Source organism: Apteryx rowi, unplaced genomic scaffold (assembly GCF_003343035.1).
Source record: "Apteryx rowi isolate R43461 unplaced genomic scaffold, aptRow1 scaffold_80, whole genome shotgun sequence".
In the NCBI taxonomy this organism is placed as follows: Eukaryota; Metazoa; Chordata; class Aves; order Apterygiformes; family Apterygidae; genus Apteryx; species Apteryx rowi.
In genome coordinates, this window is record NW_020451094.1 from 2860329 (window position 1) to 2883591 (window position 23263).

The window sequence follows — 23263 nt, forward strand, 5'->3', positions numbered from 1 at the left end:
GCTATGAGATGCAAATTTGGTACCTCTTCACTTGTATGCCAAGTGTTATACAAAAATCTGTAAAGTGCTGGTGATATTATACATTGTAGGTATGAATTTGTACCTGTTAGGTAGTTCAAGAAACTTGTTAAAGTTCTGAGGAAGGAATTTCCTCTTTAAATCCTGTTTTCTTCTGCGTTAGTTCTGTATCTTGCAGTGTATAATTACTTATGCTTTTGCTGGTTGGAAATTTTCTTGTGTTACTGTACTAAGGGGCAGGTATTTAGATTTGAATATTAACAATATAACACAGAACTAACAGCGACAGGAGACAGTTGATGTAGTGATAAAATGTACATAACTTACAGAGAAATTCCAAGTTATTAGGTTTCTGTTAAAGCTGGGTTTGGTCTGTCACCAAGCTATGAAAACAGATTTCTATTAGGAAATCAGTTTTAAAACTGGAATCAGCAAAATTCATACTTTACTTAAGAGTGCATCCTAGCAGAATTAGGGGAAATGACTGTCCAGGTACATAAGGCTAGATGGCCCCTTGCCTTGGGTGTAAGACACACTGCCTGCAGGCTTTCAGCACCAGGGCAGGTCACTTCTGTGCTAAGGTCCCTCTTTTCTATCCCATTCTGGTAAATAAGGACTGGATGGGGAGGAGAAAGCCCTAATCAGATGAATGGAAGACATGAGTTGCTGCTGAACTGGTATTTGGCATGAAACAAGTGAGAGACGCACTAGGTTTTCCTGAACCAAGAAGATAAACCTAGAAAGCAATGCTGTAGCATCTTAGCGCCCTATTTGGTTTGTCTGCAAGTTGGAGCTGACTCAAATTATTAAGTTTTAGGTCTACTCCTATTAATAAATTTCTTAAGGTACTTGAAACATAGCACTCACAGTGTTAGCTACTAAAAACTTAACTGCCAAACACCAACAGGTTAAAACCATTAATAGAAAGCAAAAGGAAATAGAAAATGCTCTTTTTAGTACTCTCTGCCTGAGGAAACCCACTATTTCTCTGGGGTGGATTCATGGGGGACTCAATGGTTAGCTTCATATTTTATATCAAGAAAGTGAAAACAATCTGTAGGACAAAACTAATAAATCTTTCTTGTACTTTTAAGCTATGCTAACTTGTTCTTTCCCATCCAAAGGATTAAAGATGTCATTTTATATTCGGAGTGACTATTTGTGTCACACTTCTTTACCCCTTTTTACTCTAATTAAGTCAGATAAGGTAGTGTTGTGCCACAGTTTTAAGTGGTACGGAATAATTTCTAGCCTTAAAGGTACTAATAACCCAGTCATGTTTTAAACGATGTATCCATCTTCTAAGTGGAGTTGGGGGGAAACAACTCTTTCAGCAAAGTGAGATTACTAATTTATGTAAATGGGGGAATAATGTCAGAAAATGTTTATTAGAATTGGCAACCTAGGCCAATCAGTATTGCAGCACACTTGCTTCATCTTTTCAGACATAACTGCAGCCTTATTGAGGCCAACTGATCTGAGTCAATCAAATCAATAAGGCTTTGATTAGCCTCTATCTTCTGAATCATTTCACTTAGTGTGACTTATGTGTCATTTTTTCAGTAATGTTATATGGGAATAGCATATTTTAGCAAAATTTCAGTGATTTAAAATCTTTCTTCAACACGACAATTTGTGTACAGCTTCTTATTTATTAGTTTCTTACATTATTAACTGTTGTTAAATAATGAAAAACCTTTAAACGCATTCTTAAAGTTTATTTACCAAACTATCTACCTTGGTGCAATGAATGCAGTTTGTTTTGTAGAACAGGTAAATACCATTACCTCATACCTCTCCCCAAAGTTTAGTTATTTCGGCAACTTTGACATTATATAAAGATGCAGCGAACATATTGTATGTGTTTTAGTAAAGTAGTAAAATTAAAAAAGAATTTACAAAATACAGTACTTCTGAAATTTTACAAAGTCTTCTGAAAAGACAGTGTTAAGTCATAAAGCAAGATATTTATTTTGATTTCTTTGATATTTCTAAAAAGAACCATGCAATCTTAAAATTATCCTGAGCCAGATATATGCTTTATATATGAGTTAAAGCTGCCATCTAGTGTAAGCATTGTGCAAGACAACTGAATGATTAGATAGCAGTTCTAGTTGTATACCTATGGTGTGTACTATAGCACTGGTGCGCTTTTCTTTTTGCCTTTTTTTTTTTTTTTGCCTTTTACAAGGTAGAACACAAGGGGTATTTTGTAATTTTTATTTATTATTCACCCAATTCTTCCATTTTATACTTGGGGAAAACTTATTTCTGGAAAATTTAGAGATCTATGCAAAAGCCTCAGTGAGATGGCCTAGTGCAATATGGTTGAGTACACTTTAATGACACATAGGTTAAGTTAAATGATAGTTACTAAATTTAATATAGATGTGATTATGAAAAAAACCCACACACCTGTGCTAATATAAGGTGCATATTCAAAACTCAAAGTTTTTTTAAAAAGGACAGAATTAAAGTTTGTTATGTAACATTGATTTTGTTTCTTTTCAGCACATGCAGTAATGCAAGCTGCATTTAACTACATTGACACGCACAGCTGAATTTAAAAAAAATCTCTATTGAAATACTTTTGTTTCCATGAGCTTGTTTTTTATAAAAACTGACATATTCGAAAGACTTGCTATGCATCTCTGTTTAAACCTAGAAGCTTTGACACAGAAAAGGGCAGCAATATTGAATGATATTGAACGCTAGCAAAGGACTAATCCTTGAGTCATCCTTGCCCACGTGTGATTAGAATGAACCACAGTAAGTGCAGGACTTAGGCCCCAAATCAGGGAGGTATTTCATACCTAACTGGTAATGCATTTTTTGTGTGTGTGGTGTTTTTTGGTGTTTTTTTTTTAAAGTACCTAAGAACTTTTTCAGAGTTTATAGTAGCATATATCATTCCGTACTTGTTGAATCAAGACATTTAACACTAAGTGAGGCTTTTATGAGGAGAGATCAAATCAGGAGATCTCTGTTTAACCTAAAAACCTAATTTTCGTTCGAAATTAAAAATTCAAAATGTGAACACTTACTACTAACTTCATAGTATGCCTTGCTAAAATGGTAGTTTTAACTTTAGGATGATCTACTTTTCATACTTGGTTTAGTATTACTGTGAAACACTGCTGCACTGAGGCAAAATTTCTTCCTCGTTTATCTTTGGTCCTAGGTCTTCAAGAGTAGCTTTTTTCCCCTTCCTGCAAAGCTGTCAGATGACTTTTAAAATTATCATTCAGTTTTTGGGATGTACAGAATTTCATCTGAGATTTCAGGTGAATACCTCAGTATGCCAAGAAGCTGAGTGTACCACTAAGCAGGGGGCAGAGAGAGGAGGCTTGCCCATGTAAGACTTAAGTTCATGTAAGGGGAAACTTAAGTTGAAGAAAGGAAAATAATCATTTCTCAGATAAATACAAAGGCATTATTAAATATTTCATGATTGACAATGGTGTGTGATAGATTGCAAAATCTCTTACCGGAAGAGTGTTTGAACATTTACAATAGTCTTAGCATCTGCCATGTAGTCTTCCTCAGCACTCATTGTACTTTCTTTGTCCACCACCACCATATTAGCTGCAAAGGTGACCCCACATCTTAGTAAGTCATCTAGGCTTTTGTGAAGAGAAAGAGGGAGAAAGACACAAACAAGCAACTTAAATATGGAACACTCAAACATTATGGATGACTGGAATTGGTAAATTATATGTTGAATTGCTGGTTCCCTTCATTTTGTTATCTCCGTGTACATACCACAACTTCCAGTGTAATCTATATCAGGTATATTGTTTCAATGAATTTATATAATATTAAAAATTAGTTTTCTTGACATCACACAATGCATATCGGTGGGTTGCCACGGTCCCTCTCCTTTCACGAAAAAGATAAATTTATTTCAACTTTTTAATAAGCCTTTAACAATTACATGGGAAGACTGTATGCCCTTGTGCTACAACACCTTATCTACCTCATTACAGGTACTATTTCTGCAATAAGTAGGTTTTAAATGATTTGGGTTGTTTTTTCCCCACGTCAATTATATTTCAGTTTCAAAATGTTAATAAGTTGCTACCAGGAGATCTAATACATTTCTCTTTAAGGTTAGTCTGTGTGCTTGAAGTGTTCTCATGATGCTTTTAGGAGCAGCTGTACATCAGTAAAGCCCTTTACCTTCCTGGACAATACCTCCTATGAAGCCCAACCATAGAAAATAACATCAGGTAACTGAGTTACACTTCCCATTATGTCTTATAGCAGTAGTTCCAAACTGAAGCATTTTTCATTTGTTTGGGGCTTTAACAATAATATTTTGCGAAGAAACCAAGCACTTTTCATAAAGCTTAGAAAGGTGGGGTTTTTTTTTTTTTTGGTAATGATAAACCCTGCAAGGGTGGGGAGGGGACCTAGGTATCTAGCAATTTTTTAGTAAGCGGTAATAATAATAATAAAGAAGTGTGGTGTTTCCATGTCATCTTATAATTTTTCTATCATATGATAATGCAACTGATTTTTGATAACTATTAACTAAATCTTCTAGAAATTTTCCAAATAAAATAGCTCCAAAATTTAAAAAATATAATTTAGTATCTTTGAGGTAACTACTATAATTATCCTGGAGGAAATGTACAAATCATAAAATGTATATTTTTTTGCCTTTAATGGCAATGTTGTCAGGATTTCTAAGGATTAACTTCTAGAGATGACCACACTGTTTTTAATTATATGATTTATATTAGACAATATTAATTCATCAAAGCAAAAATTCATCTCACAGGAAAGGGTTAATTTCATGGTTTCCAAGGGAAATTGGAAAATTAAATATTAGCAGCATTCTGTTTACTTCCAGAGAGAAAAGCCCTTTTTTCATAAGAATTGCTTCTCATTTTGCAATTGATTCAATCTATAATTTTAATTAAGCCTTACTTTTCCTGATTAAATTTCCCTTTTCAGCAATGATGTTTTCAGGTTCCTGAGTTTGCATATGATATTTTATATATACAATATATATTTTATATATCGTGTGTGTGTGTATATATATATATACAGGATAAGAAACTCTACAAATTCCTGGTATCTATTTTACATTTCATAAATATTTTAATAAAAAGGAGTAGTAGATATGAAATTGAAGTTAATACTGAAATTGCTTGGTGGTTTTATCTTTCAGAGGATGACAGTTCATAAAAGGTGACCAAACCACAAAGATATTAGATACTAAAAGGTAGAAGGTGGCACCTTTGAACACTTTGGAAATTTATTTCACAGCTATTGAATGAGAAATGAACTTTGCAAATTTTACATTGTATTTATGAGCTAAAGATGATAAATGATAAAGATGATCAACTTCTATTGATTCTGCATAATTTCAGATGTTTAGAAACATAGGAAATAAGTGTGAACTGCATTTTTAAAGGGCTTGTTATTTATACAAACAGACACTGAAAAACAAACTACAGAATATGACTGTCAGTTCTACTTGATGTGTTGCACCTGCTGTATTGTCAGAAATGATCCACACGTTTATGCTATTATAACTATACACTGTAGAATTCTGTATTAGCACTTGTTTCAAAACACTTCATTTTTATGCATTCAAATCTAAAATTGATGTGAAAAATCTGCTGTGAAATCGAAAAGAAATCATTTTAGGAAGGATTTGGCATTTTCCTTTTTGAAAAAAATCCAGTAAATTTTAGTAAAACTTAATTTTCCTTGTTATTAAAAACAGGTCAACAACTTTGCATTATTAATTATTTGGGATACTTTGATCCAATTCAATTATTCTGTCAGTATAAATCCTTCTTATAATTGTTGTGGAATTAAGAGAGAAATTTTAGTAAATATTGACTACTGAAGACACCTTTTTGGATGAGGGGGAGGCAATCTAGAAAGTGAAAAATATTTCTATAGAATCATTGCAAATATCACAATGGCTATGATATCACCAAGGTAAATGAGTGTTTTTAAAGTCCATGTTGTAACAATGAAATGTGTTCAATATCCAGAATTTCCATTGAAAAACTGGATTCCAATAACTCAGAGCAGGGCAAAAATTACTTGATTTCCATCATGGAAACCCAACACAGTATTAGCTATGCAGTAAAGCAAACCATTTTCTTGTTTGAATTGACACTCTAGACATAGGAACTTACTAAAAAGCTAATGAGCCCATGTTCTTCTCTTGTTTCTGCCTGATTTTTACATTAAAGCTATGTTGCTAAACCTAGATTTGAAAATATGTTTTAGAAGAGGTTAAGACAGAAATGTAGGAGTAGGTGACATTTTAAGTAGTGGAAAGCGAAGACTGTTAGACACACTTTAAACTACCATTATTAGTACTGTCTACATCCTGTAGCTATCTTTATAAAACCTTAGTCAGTAAATCCAAGCCAACATATAACTAAGTATAGGATAACACTAGAATCAGGGCTATAATCTGGCAATTTCTAGAAACATATTAATGCACCTAAGTGTTATTTTAATCTTCTGTTTTGAAGATACTAACCTGCATTCCCTGTCATGTAGAGCCATAATGTCAAGTAAAGCTTTTGATGGTATTACCTGTAGCTACGTAAACTACGAATGAGATATTTTTCACTAACGATATCCTTTAGTAGTCAGAAATTTGAAATCCCGAATTATAGCACACTGACACAAACAATGCATGCAAAAAGATCATCTTCAAATACGACACCAAACTTAAGCATGCAATCACGATACACACAACAAACCACTGAGCACTACAATGTTAAGTTTTCTAACGGTTATTTCACCTACTTGTCAATAGAGCCCACCATGTAGTAAACCATTGGAAACCAACAGATTGCATCCAGAAAATGCATATCTGGCCTAAGCAGCAGATGGGATTACAAAATGAAACACAACATCACAAAGCAGCATCTCTTCTAAAGAATATCAATACACTGGTAGCTTGTTTAAAAAAAAAAAAAAAACTTTTAAAAACTTTGGCAGTATAATTTAATATTGTAAACAGTAAATAAGTTTGCAGAAAGCTGTGAATCAACAGTTTGTTCTGATCATAAAGAGTGATCAGAATTAACATTTATTAATAAATGCACTTCTTAAATCAGAAATTTTATGGCACAGTTCAATTCTAAATATCTTATAAAAATGAATGACTGATGACAAAGACACTCTACAAGCATGATTCCAATGCATGACGTAAGAAAAATGAAAACAAGCAGTGAAAATTTTTAATAAAAATGTGAAGTGGAACCCAATCATCATTTGGTTTTAGAGACATTAGCTCCATTCAAGTCAATGGTACAATAATCTTACATGAAACCTTATTTTTAAAAAGGGATGTGGAAAGCAAGATACTATATCTTATTGTATTGTTTTTTCAGTCATAAATTTTACTGGGTGTCATCTTCTCTCATACTGAAAAACAACTGAAATCTTAAAACCCATGAAATGTATAGATAGGTGAATAAGCATGCCATAATAGATTGCCTAGATAAACAGAGAAAATGGGTATATAACAGCAAGGAGGAGATATTTTTTAATTGAAAGTGGTTGAAGTCCTAAGTCCAGTGAAGTTAATTGCAACATTCCCATTGACTTGAATGGGGGCCTGGATTCCACCTCAGGCGAGTACGAAAAGCACCACCGTGCCTTTCAGCTAGATTCCTGTAGCCCCACAGATGCTGGCCTTTCAGAGGATTCACTGCAAATGCTGTGTAGAGAGAAACAACACTAAGGGTGTTAGTTTAATTAACAGCCATGGTTTTTACTTTATGCTGAGAAAAAGCATTTTTAGGCTTAAAATGTGACAACAGCATAAAGATAGGTATCAATATGCAAAGTCAGGCACTACCCTGAAAAAGAGAATAAGCACTAGAGGGCACTGTATACTTGCATGTCCAATCTTAAATACCATCTAATATGAAATTTGCAAACCAGAAGTCTTTACAATAATAATTTAGACTTTTACCAATTTGTGTAATTCATTTTATGCCATATTATAAATTATAATTAAACCCATTTCTATTTTGCAAACACAGGTATATACTGCTTCACTAAGGATCTGGATTTTTGTATAACAAATCACTTATAATAAACTAGAACATATACATATAAAGGAAAAGCGTCAGCCTGGAATCAGAGGCTACATGCCACTTTTGCCATTGTCTTTTCTCCTCATCATAGTTTGATTTAATGTTCTGTACCTGCTTAACCTTCATTTTTGTATCTTCCAAATTGAGATTGCAAGTACTTGAGCAGCACCAAAGTGTTTGAAAAAGTCTCATTCAGTGTCTGATTATAAATGATCAGTCTTGCCATACAAGAATTTGTCTGAAATTTTAAATAGCTAATGCAAGGAAATCTAAGAATTCCACAGATTTCCAGACAGATATGACAGTAAAAGCAATTACTTTGATTAATCAGGAAGGTTCAGATACTCTCTGAAGCCTCCTGCATTCTCTGAGACCTACAGGCTTACCAAGGCAAGGGAGACGTCAGTCTCCCTGCTTTTGGGCATTACCTCCCTCTGTTTTGATACTGTCTGTGGAAATATATGTTCACACTACCTGATTTCTGTACCTGTGGTAGATACCTTTCTAACCCCAGTTTTGAGAAATGGAAAAAAGACACAGCTGAGAAACTGTGCCTTAAGATTGCTTTTCTTGACTCATAGATGTATGTAAAACTATATATCCCTTGTATTAGTTTTCTCATGACTTTTTTTCTTTTTTTCCTCAAATATCATAGGAGAGACAGCAACTTCTAGTACCCTGGTAGGCTATAGTACTAGATCGTGCCTGTGTCAGGGGATGTGCTGCTGTTCTTTCCTTTCTCCCCCCATGTAGATCCACTGTAGAGATCTTCCTAACCTGGTACTCCAGACAGGCTTCCTGCTTCCTTTGTGCTCCTTGCACATACCCTTCCAGGTGCAAAACACCTCTGATTCAAACACAACCCGATGGCAGACTGAAGAAGAGCATTTCCCAGAGAGGTTTTTGCACATTAGCTGTTCTATGCAGACTGACAGATAGATGTATCTACCTATCATGTTATAAGTAAATTTTAAGGTTTTATGACAGTGTTTTTGTCTTATGTCAAGCACATTGACACGTGGTCTGTTCTATGAATTCTGGGTCCCATAAAAAAAGCAATACAGGGAATAGAGCTAAAACCCAGTGTGAGCTATGCATTTCCATACTACATTTCCAATACTACAAAAATCTGGGGGAAAGGTAAAGAAATGTTTCCTAACATGTCTTTGTGAGGAGGAGGTTTGATAAGGTTTTTCTGGAGTTTTCAGGAGGACATGTTCTTTCCAGGTGGGATTTGGGGTAGAAGTGGAGGAGAGAAGGTTCCTGGAGTAATTTTAAATAAAGATTTGTTTTAGTGGGCGACTACTGTAATGTAGTGGTTAGCCCATTTTAAGTTTTGCCACTGGTAATGTGTAACATTTTACATATCATTCACTTTAGTACAGCCTTTTCTGAAAGTAAACCATAGAAAAGGAGCTTTGGCTTTAGTAAGGCACAGGGAGAAGGAAAGCAATCTGTTTTACTATCTTTTTCATTTTTCAGAAATCTAAGTGCATCCTGTTCTACCCATCTTCTCATACCACGTTGTATGGCTGTGCTTTATGCAACGCTACCACATAACTCTCAGATCTGAGAAAAAATTTTTGGATATATGATCTCTTACAGCAAAGGTATGAAATGTATCTTTAGCCTGCAAAATCATGGAAATAAACATCAACATTCATTTCTTAAAGCAGTCCATTTGCTACCTTTGGATAATATAGAGGGGACTGAGAAATACCAATGCAAGTGTAATAAAGAGATCATACTTGAGAAAGGAGCTGCTTAATGCTGAGAAGGAGAGTATTATCTTCTGCCAGTTATGTCTATCCTAGTATACCAAGCATTGATTACAACACTATGAGTAATCAAGCATCATTTTATAAGAAGAAGGGAGTACGGTTTCTTACCATTTTTTTTTGTTTCAAGCCCCGAAGGTGAATAACATACCACAGAGATTAGAGATCATAATTCAGCTTCAGTGGAACAATTTAGTGCATCTGCCTAACAAAGATGTTTTTTCAGCCATTACTATAGGGGGTTAGATTGGCACAGGAGTGTAGGATGTTAACAACTGTAACTTTCACACTTATTGTACAGCATCCAAGGGAAAAAAAAAAAAAAAAGATCATGCATTAAGGTAGCACAGGAACTGTTCTTCCTGCCACTTTATTTCCCTAATGATAGGAGAGGAGGTTATGGCTATGATATAGCTGCTAAGGCATGCTTTATTTTGGAGCTGCACAGTTGGAGAGTACAGGTTTAATATTCTTCCATAATTTTATATAATTGCAGACAAAGGGGTTTTCTTATTGGTTTATAGAACTGCTTATCTTAGAGTCTTAGAGTAACAAAAATATGCCTAACTGGTCCAGGCCACTAAGTGCCTCATGTAAAGTAGGTTTGTGTTGTCTGAACTACTGTTACATAGCTTGATTTTTTTACAGTGTTTATAAAGTTATTTAGTTTTACCACAATCCAATAATATTAACGTAATTTGGGGTATTATAAGGAATATTTAGCTTTAATATTGCCCACAAAGAACAAGGACATTTAAATTCAAAATGGCCACTTGTAATCAGCAAGAAGTTGATTTAGTACAGGACAGTTAACACATGGTATTATTTTTGTCACTAACACACTCAAAGATATACGTGCCATAATGTTTTTGATTTTAAGCTGGCCATGTGAAGAGTAACCATCTATCAAAATAACAGTAACATGATTTGAAAATGTATCACAAAAAAAGAAATACAAATAAATAAATAAATTTAAAATCTACGTACGGGTTATCCAGGAGTAATACAATGGGATTTAGTTCTTTCTTTGGTCGGTAATAAGCTCTGAGTGGAACGATAAAATTATATAAACCATTTCCAGCAGTTTCTGCTGCAACTATAATCAGTTTATTTTTGAATCCATAGGCTTTGGCATCTTCATAGTAATTATGTTGACACCCCTAAAATCAGAATAGGAAACAAGTTCAGTGGATTACAGCTAAGGAGATGTAGCTGTGACATTACAGAGTTTTACAATTAAAAATAGAAAATTATACCAGCTGAGATGATCTTAGGCCTACACAAATGTTTTTTGGTGATGGAAAGGGTGAGAAAATGGGTAGCTTATGAGTTGCTAAACAAATCTTATCTCTAAGTAGAAACCAGAATCTAACTCTGCTGAATGTAAGAGACAATTGTGAATGCAGTTTTATGCTGTAACAAAAATTCCCTTTACCTTATCTAGTCTTAGACAACAGAAGGGCACTTTTTCATGCAGAAGATGGCAAAATGTGGGAGAACTTCCAATATAAGGAGAGTAAGGAGGGTATCCTTTGGCATACCTAGGAGAATAGAAAAGTTTTCCAGTATAGTCAATTACTAAAACACAACTGGCTAATCAAATATTTTATGGAGTGTTTATACCTATGCCTAAGTTTGGTAGTTATTTGTAGACTAACAGAGTCAAGTACATGAAACAAATTATATCCTTAATAAGGATCAAAGGAATATATATTTTGTAGCTTAGGGCAATTCTATAGAATTTAGTGAAAGCTATCATGTTTTTGGATACTAAAGGAATTTATTTATTTATTTATTTTGCATATGGGCATCTTTGGAAATGGCCTGATGTAAAATGCTGTCCTAGTGTTTTGAACATGTATACTGGAACTTTCTAAAAAAAGGAAAAGAAGAAAGAAAAATAGTGGGCCTTATACTTTTCCTCCTCTGTTTTCCTTTCAAAAACTCATGAAGAATAAGTGAGGTCATGAGCACATGTTAACTTCAAGTAACTTCTTGTTTGCTTTCTTGCTCTAACAATAGATTTTCAACATGGTTAGAATATGTTTTAAATACCCTTGGCTCTGGTATATTATCTGAAAATGGCAAATCCTCTTGTTGGTGAGATGCTGATGAGACTTGCAATAGGAATTAGAAAGGTTTTCAGGTGCACATGCATGATCAGAATATCCACAGCTGTTGGGGGGAGACAGGGAAAATAGCAGGCCTTATAAATCCTGATGTTTCAATTTGAAGATTGAAGATAATTAATTCTATTACTTTTCTTATTGGAGTTTTATGATCTTCCCTGAGGCTTCTCATATTTGCCACTGTTGGAGATGGAAAACAGTGCTAGGTGAGCCACAGGCTTTGTTGTGCATCTTAGTTTTAATATCCCTGTCAGTAATCCCAACAAACGTAATTGCTCATGTGTATGAGAGTTACAGGACTGAATCTTCTGGTTTTGTCTGAGTAATGTATCATTACTTTCAGTAACACACTAACAAACATTGTAAATTAGAAATAATAATTTTGTCTCATACTTTTTTGTTGCTGTTGTTGTTGCAACATTTGGAACTCGGACACCTGCCCCTGAGTGTTCAACGAGCCTGTTGAAGGGTAATCTGATTATCATTGCATTTTCAGGACAGAAGTATTTATCCTGTTTACAGGTTAGTTGAGTCTTATCCTTACAACTATCAAACATAAGAAAAATGGTCCTGCATCTATGCTATAAAATAAATTGCAATATACAATTAGGTCCTTATTACTAAGTGTAGAAAATCTCCAGTAAATGGAGAAGTTAATTTGTTTTTCTCATTTCAAAACAGTCATAACAGCAGTCTACTAACAGATAATAGCATTTCTGGTACAGAATAATTCTGCAGCTGGCCTTTACGTGTCCTGCTTGCTACAACTGCTTGAATCGAGCTGTACCTCCAAAAGTTAAAGTGAACGTCGCTAATCAAATGGTGTTTTATTTTCATTCCTACTGAAATCAGCGCCGTTTTTCATAATATTAGCTTTTCAGATAATGTTGTTTGGTTCATATTAAGTATACATACTCTAAGCCTGCAGAGACTTCATCGTCTGATGGGGTAGTTTCATCTTCTGACTGGTCACTTAGCAGGTCACATGTCTGAAGTGAGGCTGAGTCTGCAACCTCCAAAACGGGTGCTATACTGGGCCGTCTGCCCTCTTTACCTCCCTCAGAAGGAAGAGCTAGTGTAGGTCCGCTGGAAGTTCGACATCCTGTATCTTGTAAATCGATAGCCACTGTCCCTGAAGTAATGTTGAAAGTATTTTCTCAGTGTGGTTGTCAAAACATGTGAGTGAGATTCCCATATTTAGTGAGGATTGTCTGCATTTGCAGCCAAAGATTGAAAGGAAAACTATGCGGGTTATTTGCAATTACTATATTAAAATGTAACAAACTACACCTGAGGAAGCGTTTTTCCACACTCAAAGTTGCAATTTTTATGTTAAGTTTCTAACTGTTAATATATATTTCTTGTTAATGTTAACTACATTTTTAAACCATACCTCCTACAATTAATCCATGTTAATATGTATCAACATTTTTTTACTTACCCATGCTAGCTATTATACTGTGTACTGGCAACCTAGAAGTTCCATGATAAGATAATTTTGATTCATGTTTTTTTCTGTGCTTTTCTTGCTTCTTAAAAGCAGAATTCTCTTCTTTAGTAATATTTATATAAAAGCATATATCTGTAGAACTCATGATGTATCGAGGACCTGGATTCAGCAAAATGTTTTTGTTATCTTCCTTTCTAACACCAATCAGACAGACTCCAAACCTTAATTAAAAAAGGAAAGGCATAGTTCATTAAGCATAGTTCCGTATATACCTGAATTTTCAGGGTCAAAAGTAAACCTCCATGTATTTTTATATTTTGCAGATTATGAATATTTGCAGAGTTTTGGATAACAGATATGTTTAAAAATGTTATCTCCTAAATAGGCCACTTCTGATCAAACACTGTTTTTACAGAGCGATGAATCCCTAGGCATTTCAGTCCAATATTTTTCTTAATCCTCATAATATTCTTCTACTGCTGTTCCAGTTAATTTCTTATATCAGCTGAATATTCCCATCTGAGAATATATTAATAGAAGAATGGATATACGATATGAGAGAAAGTATTCATCATGTTAAAGTGTTCCATTATTCATATGTAATGGAAACCATTTTCAGAATTCATTTTTGCTATTCACTCTTTAAAATCTACTTGATTGGTGATAGAAAATGAGGAATTAAAGCAATAAAAATCTTCTCACTTATCAAATATGAGAAAAAACTTGGTGTTCAGGGTTTGATATAGGTTCATTTTGTTAAATATATATGAATATACAAGATTTACGTTTAGCTTGTATGTTCACCTCACACACAGCAACAGTGAATAAGCTCTGCATGATTGGAACCTAAAGAAAGAAGATATGTTAACATTCTTAAGGTTCACTCTAACAGAAGAAATTGTTTTTATTTTGGGTAATCACCAGGATATAGCATGTACCACCTTACAACTGAACATTTTGCATGAAATGAGCATGCAATGGAGCACCCATGGAGAAAGCCAGTTTTCCAGCTGACTCAAAAAAAAACCCAAAAAACCAAAACACTTTTATAGATTGTTTTGGACAGTGAAAGGGATCTGGTGTTTTAATATACTCTGTCTCTAAGGTATGGGTCTTTTTTGTTGTCTGATTTATCCTATATATCCTTTATATTCTATTCTCTCAGACTGAGTTGGGTTATACAGAAGCAGCATGAGCTTATACCTGACCAGATGTAACTTACAGAAGAATATCCATGAAATATGTCAGTGGCCAGATATTTAAACCCAGAAACAGAGTATTGTGTCATATTGCAATTTCAAAGAGAGAGCTATGTTGTGGACAAAACAAATAATTACTTGTTTGAGCTTTTAATCCTTGAAAAGAAAATAAACATACTTTTTATGTGCATGGAAAGAAGCGTACGTGAAACTTTTCCCCTCGTACTCAGCAAAAAATGTACTTTCTTCCAGGTTAATATGATACACTTCATTACCAGAGCATCTGCCATAAATTTTCTGCCATTGTTCTGCTGATTGCTGACTCTCCCTGAAACATGTACAGATAAAGAGAATAATTTAAAATGCAATGTAAAATTCTCATTAATCAGACCAGTATCTCATGGCAATATAAACTACAAATGCCTAGTAGAATGGTCCACTGTGCTGAAAGAAATATTTGAGATTACAGCTTAGTAATACTCAAGTGCAGAGATTAATTTAGTTTAATGCGTTAAAGAGAATTTTCTGCTAAGTAATAGGCATTTTAAGATTATGTACCTCAATATCAGGAGAAATATGGCTGAATTAGTTAAAAATCACATGATAAGTAGATTCACTGCAATTTCAAGATGAGAGGTGAAGCAGTGTGTGCTTTCTATTCATAAAGGCACTCTCTCCAGATGCTCCATGACAGCTTGTTTGGTTCTTGTTAGAATTAGGTAGAGTTCAAATACTCAAAATTATTCAAAATAATTTATGCAGAAAAGACCCCTTTGGCTTAGGTTACATTATGGGTAAGAAAGACTTTTCCACATTTGCTTGCCAGTTTCCTATCATCAGTATTTACCCTAATCCTAAAGGATGTTTTTAGTTACTGTGCCATGTACACTATGACAAGTAAATGCCCTCTTTCCTCTAGTGTAAGAAAAGAAATTATTACTTTAATCACATTAAGACTATCCTGATCTGTTACTATATGCAGCTAATGTTCTTTATCTACATGGAGTGTCAATGAAAATGTTCCAAACCTTTAGTAACATCAAAACTTGCAGACTTGGGGCCTTTGCGAACCTCTAGCTTTACTAAGTTTCATGTGGAAATAGTGTTCTGTTTGCAAGAACTTTATGGGATATCATGGGTAGATAGACCTCAGATAGGACATAAAGCTGACAAATGTGCTCTGTGTTTTGCCTCCTGGAGCTAACATTTCTATTAACGTTAGCACCTGCTCCTCTGTATTCTTTTATACATTTTCAGTTTCTTGAAACAAGTTCTGCTTTTCTTCAATTTACCATTTTTCTCCACCCTTAGCATAGAAATATTTTGTTTCAAGATTAATGGAAATAAGCTAACCATTTTCATTGCAACAGTATTAACAAACAGTGCATTAGGTATAAAATAACAGAACTAGAAATGTAACTATAAAAGAAAATTGTTCCATATTTCACTTTTCCCTCCAAAATAAAATGTTCACCTGTTTAAAGTCTGCTTGGTTCCAGTTAGTTGTCTAAAAGCTTCCCATGGTGCTGTTCTGTAAAGATCACATGAAGTTCATCAAGTCAGAAATGTTATTTACTTCCAATATCTTGTATCATAACATAAACCCTAATAGAATTCTATTACTAAATTAAAAATGTTTAACGATAAGTATGAAGATTAGCAATTAAGATCAATAATAAAATTATGATTGTGATTAAAGGTAAAATTTTTGCTATCTTACAAACTGAGGTCTTGGATTCTGTAAACTGAGAAGGCAATGAAATTACTTATATATAATCTGTTTAATCTGAAAACTAGTATGAAAGACCACATAAACAGCAGAAAACCTCCCTTTAATGATGATCTGGGCAAAGCTGTTTAGAAAATGAGCATTTTCCCAGTCTCCTCACATATTAATTCCAGAAGATAGGATGTTTTTAATTTACATATATGTGTTTCTTTTTGTTTACTGTTTACTGAATTATCCTTTTAATTAGGATAATACAGAATAATTTTTTTTGTTGTGTTCTGGTGCTATTTATTGCCTTCAATTTCTAGCAATTTCCCAGTGTACTTATCTTCATGATGATCAGAAATGAATTTGTATTTATTAAAGATGTCAAACTATTTGTTAATAAAAACATGACACAGAATCCCTGTCCATATCTGTAGAAATAATAGCTGGCACTTCATTTGTAAGAATTTGGGACAATTTTTTAATCTATGAATTGTCACTGAACTATTCTTCAATTCCATTAAAATATAAGCCACTTTAGATTAAAATCATAGCTCCACTAAATTAACAAATGAAGTGAATTCAAGTAGTCATATTCTGTCTTAATGAATGACTTTTCCCCAGAGAAATACCAAATAGCAAGAAACGTTCTGGTCAGTGCCTTGATAATCTACTCTAGTTGCATGCATCTAAAATATTATGGAAATAGAAGAGCCATTTCCTTGCAGAGAGAGAGATCTAGGAAAGGGGTAAAGCTTACTCTCCATGAGATTTCATTAAGACTGTGAACAACTATTCATTTATTTGGGTTGTAAGTAGCAATTTTTTATTTCATGCTTCTACTTTATCAATCCAACTTCCTTCTTAATAAAGTCTTATCTGTGATATTGACTTGACCAAACATTCCCAGTCACTAAACTAAAGTTATAAACTTGCAGTTCACCAGATATGGGGCTTCTGTGAATGGAAACCTGAACTAATTATTAAGGAAATCCTGTTGACTTTGAATAGATTTTAAAAGGATTACCCAAGGTTGGAAGCAATTGATACATTGCAGCCTGCCCATAATCTAAGTATCTGTCCTTTTTATATAAGGAAGTCAATACTTCCTTATATAAAATGTTCAAGAATGCAAAGCTTCCAGATTAAGGATGGTCTGCATAACATTGTTATGAGCAACAAGTATGCTCAAGCACAAAATGACTTAATGTTTTCACAGCACACTAGTTTTTTCATAGGATCAGAGCAGTCTAGCAAAAAGATAGTTTTGTCCTCATTTCCTAAATCTGAATGCTTGATTTGGTGACTTTTGTAATACATTGAACAACTTTGTGCATGTGTACAATACTTAATGAACAAATAAAATCATAGTTTATGTTAGAACATTAGACTTTCAAGAAGATATTCCATCATGTCCAAGGAATTTTGGAAATTTGTAAGGGGTAAAAGGGGAACAGCTTCCCCCACACACACACACTTTGGGAACTACTGTATTTTGTAGCAAAAATACTAAATTTGAAACTTCAAAAGGGGAGATAGTTGGAGGAAAATACTTGGTCTTTTGAACTGTTTTATTTCTAGCCCTGTGAAGTCATGACTACTCAAATTTGAAATATTTTTTAAGTTTTTTTCCTTCTCTTGAATATCTCTATTTTAAACTTTTACAAGTATAGTGTGGTCTTAAAGAATACTCATATCTATTCAAGCAATTGGTCTAGCATCATATGCATGCTCTAAGATATCTGATGTTTGCCATTTTTCCAGGAAACTATTCTGGAACCTATCTGATATTAAATACTCTGAGTGCAGAATAAAATAGAAGAAGGGCAACAAAACATTTTTAGTTTTCAAGTCTTTCTGAATTCTTGTATAGCAAGTTTGTATGTATCTGTAGGTAGGATTCAAAGCATACTGTTGACTATTTGTATGAAAAATATTTTTCTTGCTTCTAGTATACAATAACCAATTTTGAAAGCATAGCTCCAGACTACAGAAATCAGTTACATTAACAACTCTGATTACATCAATTAATTCTGATTACAAATGAAATAGTAAGTGCTTTTGAAGCCTACTATAGCTACTTTGTATCATAGTTGGGAATCTGTATAAGTGATGAATATGCTCAAGTTGAAAATGAAATGCTAAAGTCCTCAAGCAGAAAACAGAATCCCTTTCATATATCATTTGCTGATGGAAAACTCTCTGCCAGCTGTTAAGAGTAGTACTCTTCTTTCATGTACTTATAATATGGAGTAATTAAAAAGGGCTTTGAATTCTGTATATGCCATGTAATGAAAGGTAGGTATATGAAGAATGTATTTCTTCATGATTCTCGGGAGGCATGGAAATGTTTTTGGTTGTCACCTTATTAACAGATTCTAGTACAGAGAGTGCAATTAAAATCTTGACATTTGCTGTTCTCAGTAGTAAAAGTTCTAGCAATAATCTTGGTGTTCCCTGTCCTGGGCACAGGGGAATATTGCAAATGCCACATAAAAGGTTAAATAACTCTGTCTGTAAATGTCAAGATATTCCTGGGCCCACAGTTACTACAATAAAACACATGTATTTTTACTAGAGTCTCAAATGTACTGTCTGTATGCATGTACTCCGCATCTACAGATACATACTCTTTAACACCTCTCTCTGTCAGTGCTGCTTTAATAAGAATACCTTATTATTCCAAGAATGCAGTGTAACAGATTGTACTAGATATGGTATGCCTATTTTGGTAAATATAGAGGGATCCTACTATGTAGTCTGTAGAGACACTGTAATCTTGTACCATTTCCAACAGCATGGTTACTGTGTTAAACTCTCTCTTCACATTTATGTTTGCTTGCTTCTTAATATATATGCACTGAATAGAAAATTCTATTTTATATGTTATCAGAAAAAAATCTCTTAATCTCAGTCAATAGGATTTTGATGTATGTGTACAAAAAATTTTCAAAATAATATATTAAAAGTTTTTTTCAGTTTTTTTGGTGTTCTTAAGTAGAACTGTGTGAAATATCCACAATTCAATCTACTGAATTGGAAATACAGATTTTTCACATTTCCTATTGTGCAGTTGGCACAATAGTGTGAAGTAAGTTGTTAAATATCTGGGAGGGTTCTCCTTGAAATTATAGTATCTTAAGTAAAACATATTGACACTTCTATTCTTCTGAAAATTCCAGTCTCTTTTTAAAAATTGTGGTTGCCTGGGAGTTCAGGGTAAGATATTTTCCAAAGAATCTCAGCTATAACTTTTGCAAGGGTTTTTATGGTAGTATATACTTACTGTCCCCTTGATGTGTGAACCAGCAGTGTGATTAATGTAGAAGTAGCTGGACATATACAATTTAGAGCTAGCATAGCATATTTGAACTCCTCTTCACACACAACATGATCTGTAAAAAAGAAGATATAAATTTTCTTACAAAAATACTTTCCATTGAACAAAATCATCGCTGCCTCTCCTAATAAAATGGTGAAGAAAGATACAATGTGAATTTGCCTCTGGATCTCCCTCTTCCACTTGGACCTGGATTGTAGCTGTTTATGATTTGCCCCATCTATGCTACCTATCAGATTTGATGACTAGAGTTAATTTTCCATCCAGTGCCTACTTTCTGTCTTGCAGCTACACATGGAGAGGATGCAATGACTCTATGATCCTGCATCCACTATCTTGCTGCACTGGTGGTAAAAGTAGCCTGTATAATATAGTCTAGTTTATATCTCTTGCGCCTTCCGCAGCTTTGCATGAACTGGTACAGAGACATCAAGCATTGTACAGAGATACAGTTTTGTTTCCAGGAAGTAGCATACCGAGGATACGGCAGTGGGGGAGTGCCTGGGCTAACTAGGTAGGCTGTGCTGGCTTGCAGATTGGTTATCTGGCAGTAGCTCCGGGATGTTTCCACTGCACTTGAGCGTGTGATGTAGATTTGATCTCCTCCAGAAACTGCTGCCTCCTTCTCATCTAGGCAAGTGGTTTTTGGTTTTTACTTTTTCAGTTTTTTACAGCTTCATGTTCTTTTTATCCCAATCCTTGTCTGGCTTTCATATACAACAAACTTGCATTTTGTTTCTGAGAGTCCTTACAAGACAGTAAGTATGTCTGCAGAATAGTACTTTGTGATGGAACAGTACTATAGACATACCTATTTTTTCTGGGCTTTAATGGTACTTAGCGGGAGGAAAGTGAGAAGAGAAAGCAACAGAATCATTAGATTTAGTCCCCTATATTGGCTTATACTTCAAAATGCAAACTCTTCTGCACATGCTTACAGTATTGGATGAAGTTATTCAGCTTGGATGTCTTATGCTTAAAATTCAGATCAAGGTGCTGGTGATAGCACGAGAAAGAAAATAGTTACTCTTTAATGTCATTAAAGTATATGTGGCAATATTAAAGCAAGTATAAGAAAGGATAAGTGCAAACTTATAATTTAATTAATTTCCTGTCAGTGTAGAAACTTAAAGTCATAAAGAAGGTTTTCAAAGGTCGTAAAGGTATTTACTGCATGCTAAATAAAATTATTTTTTTCTGGATTTAGGGTTTTATCCAGTCTACATTATTTTCAGCAGGAGCAGAATTGTGTTCCTGAAGGAAAAGAAGAATAAAACTAGTATGACTATTTACGCATCTGTAAAATGGGGATGGTAATAATATCCTGCTTCCTTCAGAAGTGTTTTGAAGCTTATGAAATTCTCAGTGGTAGTTTGAGAACATCAGGTTCCTCAGTGCCCTAATTTTCATCACTAGGTATATTGTTCTAATTCATTGTTAAAAACTAGAGTTTTCAGATTATATAATAGAACAGGTCTAGTTGATTCCTGTTCAGGAATTTTAAAAAAAGGAAATCAAATGCTATGTAAAATATTCATTTGTAAACAGTAACATCAGCTTTCAGGCTCGGTAAGTTCCAAATCAGGATTCAGATTTACTTCTGAATTTTATTTCTAAACTTCATCTGCCGTTTCATCAGAGCCTATGTCAAGGTCAGCCTCGCAAACATGCTTGGAAAACTAGGTTTTAAGAAATCTAATCCTACAAATTTCTATGGATCCAAAATGATAAGGACTCAACAGTGTTATGGAGCAGAATTGGATGTTAACTCTATATATTAGGGACATGTTTTGTTCTTGGTTGGACCAATATAATCTTAAATAATTGGAACTAATTTTGATTTATTCCAGAAATATGCCTATCTTTATTGTTAGAATGTGTCTGATTTTATGGGATGCTTATTCCATTTTCATTCCATTTCTGGAAATGAATTAATTGAACAAAGAGTTTCGTGCTAAATTATTCATTTATCTGTTGCGGGTAAATATTGGTGTTGACTCAGAAGATACAAACACATTTTAAAAAGTTTCCTGACTCCTGATAAGGCTGCTTCTCTCTGTCCAACTATTTTGTGCTCTGTTTTCTCTTGTTGATGAGCTAGATGCTAGATTGCACGAATTGTTTGGCTTTCTCATAAATTGCATTTTTATATTATTAAAATGAATGTTTTTGTGTTATATAAGCCCTCCTTTTTCTTTCTTTTCTGTAGCCATTTGAAACAAGAGGAGAGGTGGGTTTCTCCTCCTTATCTGGAGTTAAGTTGCACACAGATCAGATCAAAGATAACCTGTTTGTCTCTGCAATTATTTGACAGATTATAGCTTGCTTTTAATGTCACTGTGTTTTATATTTATGTTTGGGACTCTTATTGTGGAGCTGTGGTGAGGGTTATGTAGAACTATATCTGATGCTTTCTCTTCTAAAGTGGATAAGAAGGAAGCTGGGTGACAGTTCTCCCAGTCCTCAGGTCCTGTGACATCAGGTACTAGTATCACCAAATTACCCGTCCAATGTGGCAGTGAACCAACAGAGGAAAATGCACTTTGTCTTGAATTGAATCTTAAAGATGTCAAGTCATTTTACCACACAGAAGTATTTCTATTGCATTCATAATAAAGAAATATGCAATTTAGGACTTTCTGAAACTATATTTTCTATTGAAAATATATTTTGAGAGAAAATTTGTTGCTGTCACAAATAGATGCAGTAATGCAGTGCAGTGAGTTATGACTTCTGTAACGTTTCTGAAAATCAAACATACTCAAAGTACTGATTTGTGCCTGCAGCATCAGTCCTGTGGTAAGAACGTCCTAGAACTGACAAAATTATTCTGAGAAACCTTACTTTCGTCAATTTATAAGTTAACGTGATCACTACCAACCAGATAGAGAAAACTGCCCATCCATTAGCCTATTTTTTATCTGTAATTGGATAAATTAATCATCGCATGCATTCAATATCCATTTCAGTGAATCTGGACTATGTTCCTTTCTAAAAAACTACTTTGGTTTTAATGTCAGATTTCATCAATCTGAGATAATTCATTGGTGTATTTTGAATAAATAATGATAAAATATGTCCCCAGTTCCTGGAATTGTGTTTGTATGTAATTTCTAAATATTCAAGGTAAAAGTGATTAATATATTTGCTAGAAAATGTATAGAAGTTATAAATAAAACTCAAAGTATGTAATTTTCTCCAGTATCTGTACTGCATAAACAGATACTGCTAAGGTGTGGACAATTTTCACTTTTCATGTTTGTCCTTAAATGCAGAGCCAGCTGGATGCATTAAGGGTACAGGGCCTTTTGTAGCTCTGTGTGTTTGAAAGAAAAGCAGAAAGAATAAGAAAACCATATGCAACTGCCAGTGAAGAAAAATGCAGTATTACTGAAAGAAAAGCCAGGCATGTCAGGGCATTTATATGTTGGAAATTACTAAGGAGTAATCATAGTATTTCAGCTCAAGACACAAGCCTGTTAACAATGGTGATACAGTGTTTCCTTACCGATTTGATAGCTGTAATGTTAGGGACTGTATATTTATAG

At 34.1% G+C, this 23263-nt stretch overlaps 1 protein-coding gene across 3 annotated transcripts in view; it reads right to left on the reverse strand.

Annotated features, from left to right (window-relative positions):
* KCNT2 (potassium sodium-activated channel subfamily T member 2) overlaps window positions 1–23263 on the reverse strand; it is a 166359-nt gene that overhangs the window by 32865 nt on the left and 110231 nt on the right. The window contains exons 14-21 of one of the 3 annotated variants that reach the window (XM_026089179.1): window positions 19662–19770; window positions 14840–14989; window positions 13454–13683; window positions 12928–13144; window positions 11319–11424; window positions 10871–11043; window positions 6805–6876; window positions 3507–3641 (exon numbers count right to left, since the gene is read on the reverse strand). In XM_026089179.1, coding sequence (XP_025944964.1) covers window positions 3507–3641; window positions 6805–6876; window positions 10871–11043; window positions 11319–11424; window positions 12928–13144; window positions 13454–13683; window positions 14840–14989; window positions 19662–19770 — 1192 coding nt within the window. The remainder of the gene's footprint in view (window positions 1–3506; window positions 3642–6804; window positions 6877–10870; window positions 11044–11318; window positions 11425–12927; window positions 13145–13453; window positions 13684–14839; window positions 14990–19661; window positions 19771–23263) is intronic. The other 2 variants (XM_026089180.1, XM_026089181.1) reach the window with 2 other exon arrangements.